The sequence below is a fragment of the Panthera leo genome, chromosome D4 (genome assembly GCF_018350215.1).
Source record: "Panthera leo isolate Ple1 chromosome D4, P.leo_Ple1_pat1.1, whole genome shotgun sequence".
Taxonomy (NCBI): Eukaryota; Metazoa; Chordata; class Mammalia; order Carnivora; family Felidae; genus Panthera; species Panthera leo.
In genome coordinates, this window is record NC_056691.1 from 525,575 (window position 1) to 538,918 (window position 13,344).

Below are 13,344 nucleotides of genomic sequence, written 5' to 3' on the forward strand. Positions count from 1 at the left end.
CCATTCATTCTTTAGTAGGATGTTCTTCAGGCTCCAAGTATTTGTTACCTTTCCAAATTTTGTCTTGTGGTCGATTTTGAGTTTCATAGGGTTGTGGTCTGAAAATATGCATGGTATGATCTCGATCTTTTTGTACTTACTTAGGGCTGATTTGTGTCCCAGTATATGGTCTATTCTGGAGAACGTTCCATGTGCACTGGAGAAGAATGTATATTCTGCTGCTTTAGGATGAAATGTTCTGAATATATCTGTTAAGTCCATCTGGTCCAGTGTGTCATTCAAAGCCATTGTTTCTTTGTTGATTTTTTGATTAGATGATCTGTCCATTGCTGTGAGTGGGGTGTTGAAGTCTCCTACTATTATGGTATTACTATCAATGAGTTTCTTTATGTTTGTGATTAATTCATTTATATATTTGGGTGTTGCCACATTTGGTGCATAAATGTTTACAATTGTTAGGTCTTCTTGGTGGATAGACCCCTTGATTATGATATAATGCCCTTCTGCATCTCTTGATACAGTCTTTACTTTAAAGTCTAGATTGTCTGATATAAGTATGGCTACTCCGGCTTTCTTTTGTTGGCCATTAGCAAGACGGATGGTTCTCCATCCCCTTCTTTTCAACCTGAAAGTGTCTTTAGGTCTAAAGTGGGTCTCTTGTAAACAGCGTATAGATGGATCTTGTTTCCTTATCCATTCTGTTACCCTATGTCTTTTGATTGGAGTATTGAGCCCATTGACGTTTAGAGTGAGTACTGAAAGTTATGGATTTATTGCCATTATGCTGCTTGTGGAGTTGGAGTTTCTGGTGGTGTTCTCTGATCCTTTCTAATCTTTGTTGATTTTGGTATATATATATATATATATACATATATATATATACACACACACCAAGAAAGATGAAGATGGTATATATATATATATATATATATATACCAAGAAAAGATGAAAATATACATATATATGTACATATATATATGCACAAATATATACAAATATACATATATTTATATATAATTATATATATTATATGTATTATGTATATATACATATATATGTATATTATATTATATGTATTATGTATATATACATAATACATATTATATATATGTATATATACATATATGTATATATATACATATATGTATATATAAAATACACAATATTTTATATACATATATACATATATATGTATATATAAAATACACAATATTTTATATATATACAATACACAAATATAATATATATGTATATAAGATATACATATATATAAAAGATATACATATATATATATACACATAATATATATATGTATAGTTTCATCTTTTCTCTCCTCAGAGAGTCCCTCTTAAAATTTCTTGCAGGGATGGTTTAGTGGTCACAAACTCCTTTAATTTTTGTTTGTCTGGAAACCTTTTTATTTCTCCTTCTATTTTGAATGACAGCCTTGCTGGATAAAGAATTCTTGGCTGCATAGTTTTCTGATTCAGCACATTGAATATATCCCGCCACTCCTTTCTGGCCTGCCAAGTTTCTGTGGATAGGTCTGCTGCAAACCTGATCTGTCTTCCCTTGTAGGTTAGGGACTTTTTTTTACCTTGCTGCTTTCATGATTCTCTCCTTGCCTGAGTATTTTGTGAATTTGACTATGATATGCCTCGTTGATGGTCGGTTTTTGTTGAATCTAATGGGGGTCCTCTGTGCTTCCTGGATTTTGATGTCTGTGTCTTTCCCCAGGTTAGGGAAGTTTTCTGCTATGATTTGCTCACATAACCCTCTACCCCTATTTATCTCTCTTCCTCTTCTGGGACCCCTATGATTCTGATCTTGTTTCTTTTTAATGAATCACTGATTTTTCTAATTCTTAAATCATGCTCTTTTGCCCTCTTTTTTTCTGCTTCGTTATTCTCTATAAGTTTGTCCTCTATATTGCTGATTCTCTGTTCTGTCTCATCCATCCTTGCCACCGCAGCATCCATCTGTGATTGCAGCTCAGTTATAGAATTTTTAGTTTTATTCTGACTAGTTTTTACTTCTTTTATCTCTGCAGAAGTCTATTTTTGACTCCAGCTAGTATTCTTATTATCGTGATTCTAAATTATGGTTCAGACATCTTGCTTGTATCGGTGTTGGTTAAATCCCTGGCTGTCATTTCTTTGTGCTCTTTCTTTTGTGGTGAATTCCTTCATTTTATCATTTTGAAGGGAGAAAAGGAATTAATGAGGTAGAAAAATTAAAATTAAAAAATATTAAAATTAAAAAATTAAACACACACACACACACACACACACACACACAAAATTGAATAAATGAAGCTAGATCCTAGGTGTATTTTGGTCTGGATGTTGAAAGTGATTTGACAGATTAGAGGAAAAAAGGGGTGGGAAGGAAATAGTTGGAGAGTTTGAAAAAATGAATACACTGAAGTAGACTAAAATGAGATGATGAGAGTAAAATAGAATTTGAAAAAATTTACATAAAAGCAAAAATATAGTAAAAAATTAAAAAAAATATTTTTAATAGAAATTGAAAGTAAAATGAAGTTTTTCTCTTTCTGTATTCAAGAAAAAGAAAAGAAATGAAAAAGATAAAAGAGGAAAAGAAAAAGAAAAAGAAAATCGTTTGAAAATTTGAAAAAGTGAATACACTGAAGTAGACCAGAATAAAATGATGGAAGTAAAACAGAATTTGAGAAAATTTACACGAAAGTAAAAAATATAGTAAAAAAATTAAAGAAAAATTTTTTAATGAAAATTGAAAATAAAACTTAATTTTTTCTTTCTGTATTCAAAAAAAAGAAAAGAAGTGAAAAAAAAAGAAAATTGAATAGATAGACCTGCTAATAGATTGAAATAGGACTGAAATTACTTCGTTTTCCCATAGAAGTCAGACTATGAAGTGCTTTATAGTTTATAGTTTATAGTCCATAAACTAAGTAGGCAGTAAGACTTGTGTTCTTGAAGAGCAATGTTGGCCCAGTTGGGTGGAGCTCAGTGTAATGGCTCCATTCTCCACTAGATGGCGCTGCTAGCCTACTGGGGTGGAGTGTTGTGGGGTTCATAGGTGTGTATGCACATGTGCGAGAGCAGTGAAAATGGCCGTCACCCAGCTACCCAGTCTGTAGTATCGGAACTCTGTTCTCCCCAAACAGCAATCGCACACCCATCCTCTGTCTTCAGCTTTTGTCCACTCCCCACTTTTTCACTGTCCGTGACCAAGCCCCAGGTGGTACCTCTCTCCTGAGTTTTGTCTCAGATGCAGCTGTTTTCCCCGGCGCTGTATTTCTGAAGCACTGTGGCTTTGACCTGTTCCACCCCTCTGTGGGGGTGGGTCTCACCAAGCAATGGCTGAATGAGCAATGGCCCAATGTCAGCTGCACCGAAGAATGCTTGCTGGATCCTGCTGCTGCCAGTGCCCCAAGACTGCAGCCAGGTGCCAGCTTGCCCCAGAAAAAGTTTGCGAGATAGTGTAGGAGCAGCTTTTCAGGGATTATGGAAAATCACAACACACATCTGGCACCAGGCTTCGCCCTTAACAACCTTGTTCCAGCACCAGTGAATGTGGCCATTCTCTGGGGTCTTCTGGGACCAGGTGGCTTCAACAGTCTCTACCAAATGTCCTTCCAGCAGTGGAACCGCTTTTCCCTGTGAGGCCCGAGAACCTCCCGGACCCCACTCTGTTCCTGGGGATTTGCCCTTCCCACCAGAGCACCACCAGGTACTGAGCTACAGAGTTCAGCCTTTGCATACCCCTTGTTTACAGTCTTAATGGAATGTAAACCCTCTTCTTTCCCTTTTCTCCTTTCTCCCTTTTTAGTTTAGTCCCTGTGGCTGTTTCCAATTTTCCACTTTCTCTCCAGCTGCTTTTGGGGAGGGGTGCTTTTCCCGTATTCTTCCCCCACCCCCCATCTCCATACTCTGCCCACAAAAGCAACTCCCTTCCCGCGGCTTCTCATTCCCCAAGTTAACCTCTCCACGCCACGTACCTACTGAATTCTGTGGTTCAGGTTGTGCAGATTGTTGTGTTAATCCTCAGATCTATTTTCTAGGTGTGCATGATGGTTTAGTGTTGGTCTGGCTGTATTTCATGGATGGGAGACGCAAAAAAAACTTCCATGCTGCTCTGCCATCTTGGCTCCTCTGTCCCAAATGTATACTTCTTATTATAAAAACAATATCACACAACAGAGTGGGAGAAAAATTTATAAGTCATATATCTTATAAGAGGCTTGTATCCAGAGTATATAAAGTACTGGTACAACTCAACGGTTAAAAGACAAATAACCCAATTTAAAATAAGCAAAAGATGAATAGACAGTTCTCCAAAAAAGATATAAAAATGGCCAATAAATACATGAAAATGTGCTCGATATCATTAGTTATCAGGATATTGAAACCAAGATCACGATGAGGTATCACTTCACCCTTCTAGGACAGCTGTAGTCCAAAGACAGATAACAGGGAGTGCTGACAAAAATGTAGAGAAGATGGAATCCTTATACAATGCTAGGGAATGAAAAATGGCACAGCTTCTTGGGAAAACAGTTGTAGACGTTTCTCAAAAAGTTAAGCAGAGAGTTATCATATGGCCCAGCAATTCCACTCCTGGGCAAGTACCTAAAAGAAATGGAACCACAAGTCCAGGAGGAAATCTGTATGTGAACATTTGTGGCAGCAATGCAGCAGAGGTGAAAGGTAGAAACAAGGCCAGGACAGCTGCCACTTGGCACCTGATGAGGTCAGATGGAATCCTGTAGGGCTGGGTGGCATCCGGGAGACGCATTGGACCTTCCACGCGATGACGAGCTGCACCAATGGTTAGTGGCTGATTGGAACACTGGCAACAGGTCAGTGCCTTTTTCAGGGTTATATCTACCCCACACTGGCACTGTTGATTAGATTAATGGCCTTATGTAAATATGTCTTATGATACAGACACCTCATGGGAAGGGACCCAACTGATGGTCCAGACAGAGAAGGATAAATAAAAATTTAAGACACCGGACTCCCTCCCTGATAGAATAATGGAGAAGAGGGGGAAGAAGACAGGCAGACACTGGAATTCCTAAATCTACCTCCCAAGGACGGACACCAGATCAGTGCCCCATGTACTCCCTGTTCTGCCTCTGCCAGAAGCTGAAAATAAAACTAATAACAAGGGGGAAAACTGCTCCTCTCCAAGCAGCAGGATTCTCTTTAGTTTCTTGTTGCAGTTCTTGGGTCTTATTTAAACTGTGCTGCTTGGAGTTTCCTTTTCACAGACCAGCTCGGATGCGTTGGCGACCATGCTCTGGGCTTGTCTACACTGTTACTGTTCCCTGAAAATACTCGGCGTAAGGGCAATCATGTCTCGTGGTGCCCAATCTGTAAAAGATCATATCTAGTGCCCTCTGCCTCAGAACAATGGGCCAGAAGTCATGTCCTGTGCCTCATCAGCTGTGTCCACTGCAAAGCCCCCTCTGCACCCCAACACAGCTTGAAGCAGTTTTGGAAGATGGACCTCCACCCACATTCTGTACAGACGGAGGAAGGATTACCTGGGATTTGTAACACGCTCCAACCACACATTTAACACACACCTGCTTCAAGCCCATGCCCTCCTCACCTGCAGACAGAACTAATCTACTTCCCTTGGGGTCCCGCAGACCGCTGGCCCTGAGGAAGTGAAGGACCAAGATTTCTGCAAGATGAGGCCTGACCACACTCAGAGCCTGCACTGACTGCGGTGACCTTGACAAGAGACACCTGGATGCCTGATTCCCGGCTGAATCTGGACGCTTCCAAGGACAGATGCTTCTCCTGGGCACTGCTTCTCCTGCACGCAGCCCCCTCCCATTCCCCACACCTTCCCCTCGAAAACCCTCCCACTTCGTCTGGAAGGGGAAGATGGCCTTCGAGACATTAGTCCACCTTCTTCCCAGGTTGCTGGCTTCCTGAGTAAAGCGACCTCTCTTTTCCCACCATCACTCGTCTCTCAAGTGTTGATTTTCCGGCGGAGAGCAGCCGAGCCTGAGGTCGGAACCAGTTCGGTCCGGTGATAGAGGAAACTTTCAACCTTTCCTGCTGGTGGGTCTCAGGGAGGCTACACTTCTCCCAGGGTCAGAACAACTTCTGCAAACCCTCAGATCAGGGCTGTTTCTGCTCTGAGCACACACTGCACATCCGCTTCTTTGGAAAATAACCTAAAAGAAACATTTCAAACTAAGGATGAGACTAAAAATCTTCTTGAGTCCCCCTGCCACACCTCTGAGGCCTGCAACCTTGCACGTACTAGAAGCATAAGATAAAGTCTGTAATTTTCTGAAATGTCCTTCATCACAATGATTTGTAACTATTTTATTTTGTTTTGTTTTATTTTATTTTATTTTATTTTATTTTAGTTTAGTTTACTTTAGTTTATTTATTTTGAAACAGAGAGCATGAGCAGGGGAGAGGTAGAGAGAGGGGGAGAGAGAATCTTAGTCTGGCTCTGCTCTGTCAGCACAGAGCCCAACACGAGGCTTGAATCCACGAACTGTGAGATCATGACCTGAGCTGAAACCAACTGAGCCTCCCCAGGCGCCCCGATGCCTTGTGACTCTTGATGTGACAAAGAACACATATATCACATATTACACATTCCTTCTCCGGAGCTCTTGCTTCTTTGTGAAGATTGTACATCCCAGGCAGCTGGCCTCACCTGGGTTTGAATAAAATTTTCAAACTCCTTTCTTCTTTCTTCCTTCCTTCTTTCCTTCCTTCCTTCCTTCCGTTCTTTTTCTTTCTTTTTTTCTTTCTTTCTTTCTTTCTTTCTTTCTTTCTTTCTTTCTTTTTTCCCTTCTTCTTCTTCTTCTTCTCCTTCTTCTTCTTCTTCCTTTTAGAAATTCCAAAAGGTTGGTTCATTTGCTTCAACACCAGTAACTGGCAGAACCCAGGGTGGAGGGCCCAGCCGGTGAAACAGCCCAGGCTCTGCTCATGTACAGGTAGGACAGGACCCTGGGGGGTGTCTACACTGGGTGGGCAGCCTTCATGGAGAGCTGGAAGGGCCTCACAGTCTCAAGTGGCTCAGAGGCAATGGTCCTGGGTCGTGGGAATGGATGAAATTACAGTTGTGAGTAGGAGCTTTTGGCGTCAGAAATGTGTTCTCTCTCCTGCTGCTCTGGAGGCTGGCTGAGGCAAAGCAGCACTCCTCCTGACTCCTGGGTGGGCTGTGGAGGCTGCTGCCCCGTTGGGGCTCCTGCTGGGGGACTCAGAGCCTGTCAGCAGCTAGGAGCAATCAGCCACAAGTTGTCAGGAGGGGCTGCTTTGCTTCTGATGAGGAAGATAAGGGAGGTTGAGAGAGAGAGAGACAGAGACAGAGACATAGGACATAGCAGGAGAGAGAAGGGCAGACAGATTTGCAAGCAGGGTTCCTTTTGGTCATTGGTTTTCTTTGGTAAAAAGCTGTAATGGGAAGCGGACGGGCCCACGGCTAGTGCACTGATGTGAGATATAAGCCCACACATCCAGGAGGCGGAGTTCACAGACTGTCATGACTGAGTCACGGCAAAAGCAGGAGACTCACTGCATTTGTATCCACTGAGGACTCACCAGTTTGCCAGGTGCCCTCGATCACGTAGGGAAGAGAAGCGGAGGCCTCAGTTTCTCTAAGAGATCTGTTTGTGACTCCCAGCCTGGGGAGGAGGCTCCCTCTGCTCTCCGCTGGCTGAATATGGGTAAAGTTCCCTGGTTTCTGTCCCTTGTCCTGTCTCTCTCCCAAGTGCATTTTGTGGTAAAGCACCGGTTTCATGATGACCGAGCAGGAGCCCCTGGTTTGCTGGGAAAAGTGGGGTCTTGACACGGATCCCCCATGACCTGCTAAGGGGCAGTCGACGCCGTCTGACTTTGGGGGCTTTGCTGCTGTTCACCGCTGTTCAACAAGTGGTGAGAGATGGCCTCTGTGTTCACCATCACGGGGCTTCAACGTTTCTCAGCAAGCGGCCACGGAATCAACATGGTAACGCTATGGGCGTGGATAGTGCGTTAGGCTACCTGTTGCTAAGGCTTGGAATACAGTTCTGTGGGAAGACACCCAGGAGACTGTGCAGTGTGTCCCTTAGGTGGTGCACAAAGAACCCCACTGTTTGTTTCTAGACAAAGGTGATGCTCTGTGGGGAGGGGGAGAGGGCTTCTTATGCAACGATCTATACATGTGTCACTCGCCGAAACCCAGCTTACAAGGGTCAAGGTTGCTGGTGGGGAAGAATGTGGGAGCACAGAGGTGAGACAAGTCCTATGGGACACACCTCAGGGTGATGTGGTTTGAAGGTTTAGGGGTGGCAGTTGTGAGAAACAGAGATCTGGGCGAGGAAGACGGAGATGCAAGACAGCTCCCTGTCTTTAGAGTTTTATCCACAGGTGAAGTTTTCACCAAGAAATATGCACTTCCAGACTGCACCCCATATCTCTTCCCTCCAAGGGAAGAGCCGTACAGAGACCCTCTCCACCTTCTCAGCTGCCACGCGCCACTGTCCGTTTTGACCCGCCACAGCACTGCACCTTCGTTCCCACCAATGATGGGGTCTGCAGTTGCCCAACACAGGTGACTTCCTCCAGTACTTGTTTTAGGAGATCACTCGGGTTCTTTCTGAAACTCTCCTTCCATTTCCAAAACCTTCACTAATTGCTTCTTCTAAAACAAGGTGGTAGGGCTGCTCAGACCATTTTTCTTTGTCCCATTCTTTCAGTGGGCAAACTCATCTTCTTGCTCAGTTTTAGGTATTTCCCTGAGTTATAGACCAGAGACTTGCATCCTTTGGTCCAGCTTTTGGAAATGCCCACATGAGTTTTTCAAACGGATCTCAATACTAAGCATGTTCGTGAGGGAGCTTGGCCCGGTCTCCTGTGGTTGGCTTGGGCCCACCCACATATATCAGGATAATCTCTTTAATCTTCAAGTCTATACCCTTAATCACATCTGCGATGTTTCTTTAGCATCTACTATATCTGCAGGCACCAGGGATTCAGATGTAGGTTCCTTTGGGGGGCTATTCTACATACCCACCAGGCTACTGAGATTTTTTTTCCTGTTTTCTTATAGAAAATGGATCAATTTGAGCTCTTACAGTTAGTTCTGTTAACATTTTTGTGATAAAAATATATGCATTATATCTTTGTTATACTTATGTTTATATTTTCAGATATTTTGAGTTCACTTTTGCAAATGGACAGGTATAGGTTGAGGTTCTGTGTGTGTGCAGGTCTACGACAATTGCTCGTTCCAGTACTGCTGCGGTACAAGATTATCCTTTTCTCATTGATGTCTTTGGCATCATTAAAAAAAATCAATTGAAATTATATACGTAGGTCTGTTTCTTGATCCTCTTCTCTGCCCTAATGATCTATTTATTATCTTTATGCCAATTCCATAGTCTTATTTTTCCCTTAAAAAGGTTTTTTTTAATGCTTATTTTTGAGTGAGGGACAGAATGCGAGTGGGTTAGGGGCAGAGAGGGAGACACAGTATCTGAAGCAGGCTCCAGGCTCCGAGCTGTCAGCACAGACCCCAATGAGGGGCTTGAACTCACGAGCTGTGAGATCATGACCTGAGCTGAAGTTGGACGCTCAACCGACTGAGCCACCCAGGCGCCCCTCCATAGCCTTATTTATTGTTTTCTAAGTCTTGCCATCAGATTATTTAAGCCCTCCAACCTTTATTTCTCTTTGAAAGTTTATTTGGCTTTTAAATCCTTTGCATTTCCATATAATTCTAAAATTAGCCTGTTAATGTCTATGAAAAAACCCTGCTGGGACTTATAAAAAGTTTAATTTTAATTCAAGTATAGTTAACACACAGTGTAACATTAGTTTCAGGTGCACAGTATTGCAATTCAGCACTTCCATACGTCACCTGGTGCTCCTCACAGGTGCCCTCCTTCATCCGCACACCTGTTCCCCCAGCCCCCACCCGTTGACTTGCAGTCTGTTCTCTGTACTTAAGAGTCTCTTTCTTGGTTTGCTTCCCCCCCCCTTTTTTTTCCATTTGCTCAATTGTTTTGTTTCTTACATTCAACATATGACTGAAACCATATGGTATTTTAATTTTTCTCTTTTGCTTAGCACAATACTCTGCAAGGATTTTGATTGGGATTACATTGAATCTATAGATCAATTGGGAAGAACGGTCAATATTGAGTCTGTGGATCCATGACCATCATCATGAACTGAATTGTTCCTTCAGTATTCATGTTGGAGCCCTAACCCGCATGAGTCTGTATTTGAGAATGAAGCCTTTAGGAAGGTAGTGGTCATAAGGCCGGGGCGCTAACCCAACAGGACTGTCTTGACAAGAGGTGGTGGCCTGGAGTGGACACAGGGAAGCTGAGGGAAGCCCTCAGGAGAAACCAGACTCACGGATGTGTTTGATTTTGGATGTCCAGCCTCCAAAAGCAGTTGTTTACGCTGCTCGTCTGTGGGGTTTCCTTATGGCAGCCCTAGCCCACTGATACCATGTGACATGATCTTTCACTTATATAGGTTTTCTTCATGATGTTGAAACAGTATTTTATAATTTTCAGGTTACGGGTACTGCACTCTTCTGCCAAATTTACCCGAGCATTTCATATTTTTAGATACCATTATACATAGATTTTAACCTCATTTTCTTCCGCTTACTAAAGATACAACTTATTTTTAGAAGTTTGACTCCTAGAAAAGTACCCCACACCCACTTTACCCCATTGCTAACATCTTACATCATTAAGGTTCATTCTGCACAGCTGCTGAACCAACAATACATCATTAACTCAACTCCATACTTTATTGGGATTCCATTTTGTCCCTAAAGATCTTTCTCTGCTCCTGGATCACATCCAAGATGCCACATCGTATCTAGCTTTTATGTCCGCTTTGTGCACTCTGGTCTGAGTTCCTCAAACAGTCCTTGTTTTTGACGACCTTGACAGTTGAGTCAGGTACTGTGTGGAACGTCTCTCACTCCAGGTTTGTCTGACGTCTTCCTCATGGTTAGACTGGGTGACAGGTTCTCCAGTGGCCGCGTAGGTGAAGAGCCATTCTCATCACAACAGCAGCGTATGCTGTCGTGGCTGATAGTAACTACTGTCACCTGTCTGATGTAGTGTTTGCCGGTTTCTGAACTGGGAAGTTATTTTCTGCTGGCTTTCCATCTCCACCCGTGGGAGGTAAGTCATTACGTGCAGCCCACTCCTGAGGTAGGGGGAGTCAGGGTGCACCACACTGAGGGGCTGTCTACAAAGGCAGCTGTCACTTCTCCCTCATGTGGTCCACCACTTATATCTGCATGGACTTTGGAAATTTAATTTATACTTTCAATTTTCATCCAACACTAAGTTATTTTTTTGTCCACATTCAGGTTGGCTTCTGTCCCTTTGACATTAAAAATATTTTAAAATCATGGTAACAAACTGCTAAAATTTACCGACGTAACCATTTGATGGGTACCGTTTAGCAGGTGTTAACTATACTCACCATTAGGAAAAGACCTCCAGGGCTTCTTCCTCTTGCCCACTGGACACCCCTCCCTGCCCTGTGGCCTGGCAGCTCAGTTGTACACTGTTTCAGGGTCCGATTCCTCCAGGGACCTCACCATCTTGGAATCCTGGAGTGCTTGTCTTTCACTCAGCAGAATGTCCCCAGAGCTCATCCTTCCTCTCAAAGACTGAGTGATACTCCACTCTGGGCACATACCAAATAAACAGTAATTTTGCGGTGAACCTGGCTGTGCTGCATACCTCTTCCAGATCTGGCTTTCAATTCGTTGGGGTATAGATCCGGATTGCTGGATCATCTTTAATTCGTTCTCCGCTGCGACCACAGCATTTCACACTCTCACCAACAGTGCATAGGGTTCCAATTTTCTGATCCCGGCCAACACTTGTTCTTTTCTGTTTTTTTTCCCCTTCAACTTTGTGAACTTGAAAGAATTTATTGTAGTGGCCAGAGACGCACCAACCAGCTCCTGTGCAAGAGACCCTGATGCAGGAGCATTTGTGCAGAGGCTATGCTGTCCCTTGCTACTCTGGCCACAGAGCCAGGGCATGTCTGCCCCACTCAGGACTTTTTCTACAAGGAATCCTGGCCTGACCAGGACTTTCCCAGGGTTGCCCTGCAGTCTGGGCTTTTTCTAATCAACCTTCTGTCCTTCCTCTTCTGTGTCCACAGGTGCCAGACCCACATGCATGTCCATTCGCCATTGCCTGGCCCTCCCTTTATCCTCCGTCTGTTCCTCCCAGTAGACTCCTGCAGCTGATTTCATCTTGGCATCTGCTCCTTGGACACGTGGGATCTTGGGAAGAAGTGAAATTAGATGTGTAGTTTTTTTTTTTTTTTTTTTTTTGGAGACAGAGAGGAGGGCACGAGGGCACAAGTGAAGGACAGAGAGAGAGGTAGAGAGAAGCAGGGCTCACCCAAAGTGGGACTTGAACTCACGAATTGTGAGATCATGACTGAGCTTAACTGACTGAGCCACCCAGGTGTCCTAGCCCAGTGTCTTTTTTTTTTTTTTTAACATTTACTTTTGAGACAGAGAGACAGTGTGAGTGAAGGTGGGGCAGAGAGAGAGACAAGGACAAAGGATCCGAAGCAGGCTCTGTACTGACCGCAGACAGCCTGATGCAGGGCTCGAACTCCCAAACTGTGAGATCTTGACCTGAGCTGAAGTCGGGCGCTTAACTGACTGAGCCACCCAGGTGCCTGCCGTCTTAAGAAAGAGGTTGCTATTAAGTTTTTGTGTTCCTTAAAGATTACAAATTTGAAGTTTTATTCAACTATGGGAGAATGAATTACTTCTAAAACATTTATTATCTGAGAGAAAATTTGTTTATTGTTCTGATTTACTGAAACTTAAAATATACCATCAAATTACCCAGGAAAATCCAGGTAGCAGAAATACTTAACACGTTCCTTCCGGAGGTCTCAAACAAGTTCTGAAAGGCCACAGAATGATATGTATAGACTACGCCAATAGACCCCTTCTGTAAGCGCAGAAGTGAGCTCTGTGGTGTGGAGGTGACACCTCCGCCAGCATGACCGTGAAGGTGCCCAGGGCCAAGTGTGAGCATTACCGGACGTTCCAAGTCACCTGATGGATCGACCCCAGTTCAGTTTCAGACCAGACGCAGCACATGACGTGTGCACCTGGAGGGATACGCTCAGTGTGTGTGTGCAGGGGACAGCCATGTGGTGGGGGGAGGCCGACTCAGCCACATCGATAAGGAAGGTCAGATGTCTGCCGTTGTCGGTAACACAGAAACATACACAGTCTTCATGTTCAAAGTCTTCATGGGGATTTCTTCTGTAATTTCTAGAATGGAAAGAAGATTTAAATAAAATAAGTTTTCTACCTATT

At 43.4% G+C, this 13,344-nt stretch overlaps 1 protein-coding gene across 5 annotated transcripts in view; it reads right to left on the reverse strand.

Moving 5' to 3' along the window:
* Positions 1–12,774: 12,774 nt before the first annotated feature.
* The window catches only part of IARS1 (isoleucyl-tRNA synthetase 1), a 67,299-nt gene continuing 66,729 nt past the window's right edge, over positions 12,775–13,344 (reverse strand). For 3 of the 5 annotated variants that reach the window (XM_042914194.1, XM_042914196.1, XM_042914197.1), the window contains one exon: positions 12,775–13,299. In XM_042914194.1, coding sequence (XP_042770128.1) covers positions 13,217–13,299 — 83 coding nt within the window. In that variant the 3' untranslated portion in view covers positions 12,775–13,216. The remainder of the gene's footprint in view (positions 13,300–13,344) is intronic. The other 2 variants (XM_042914198.1, XM_042914193.1) reach the window with 1 other exon arrangement.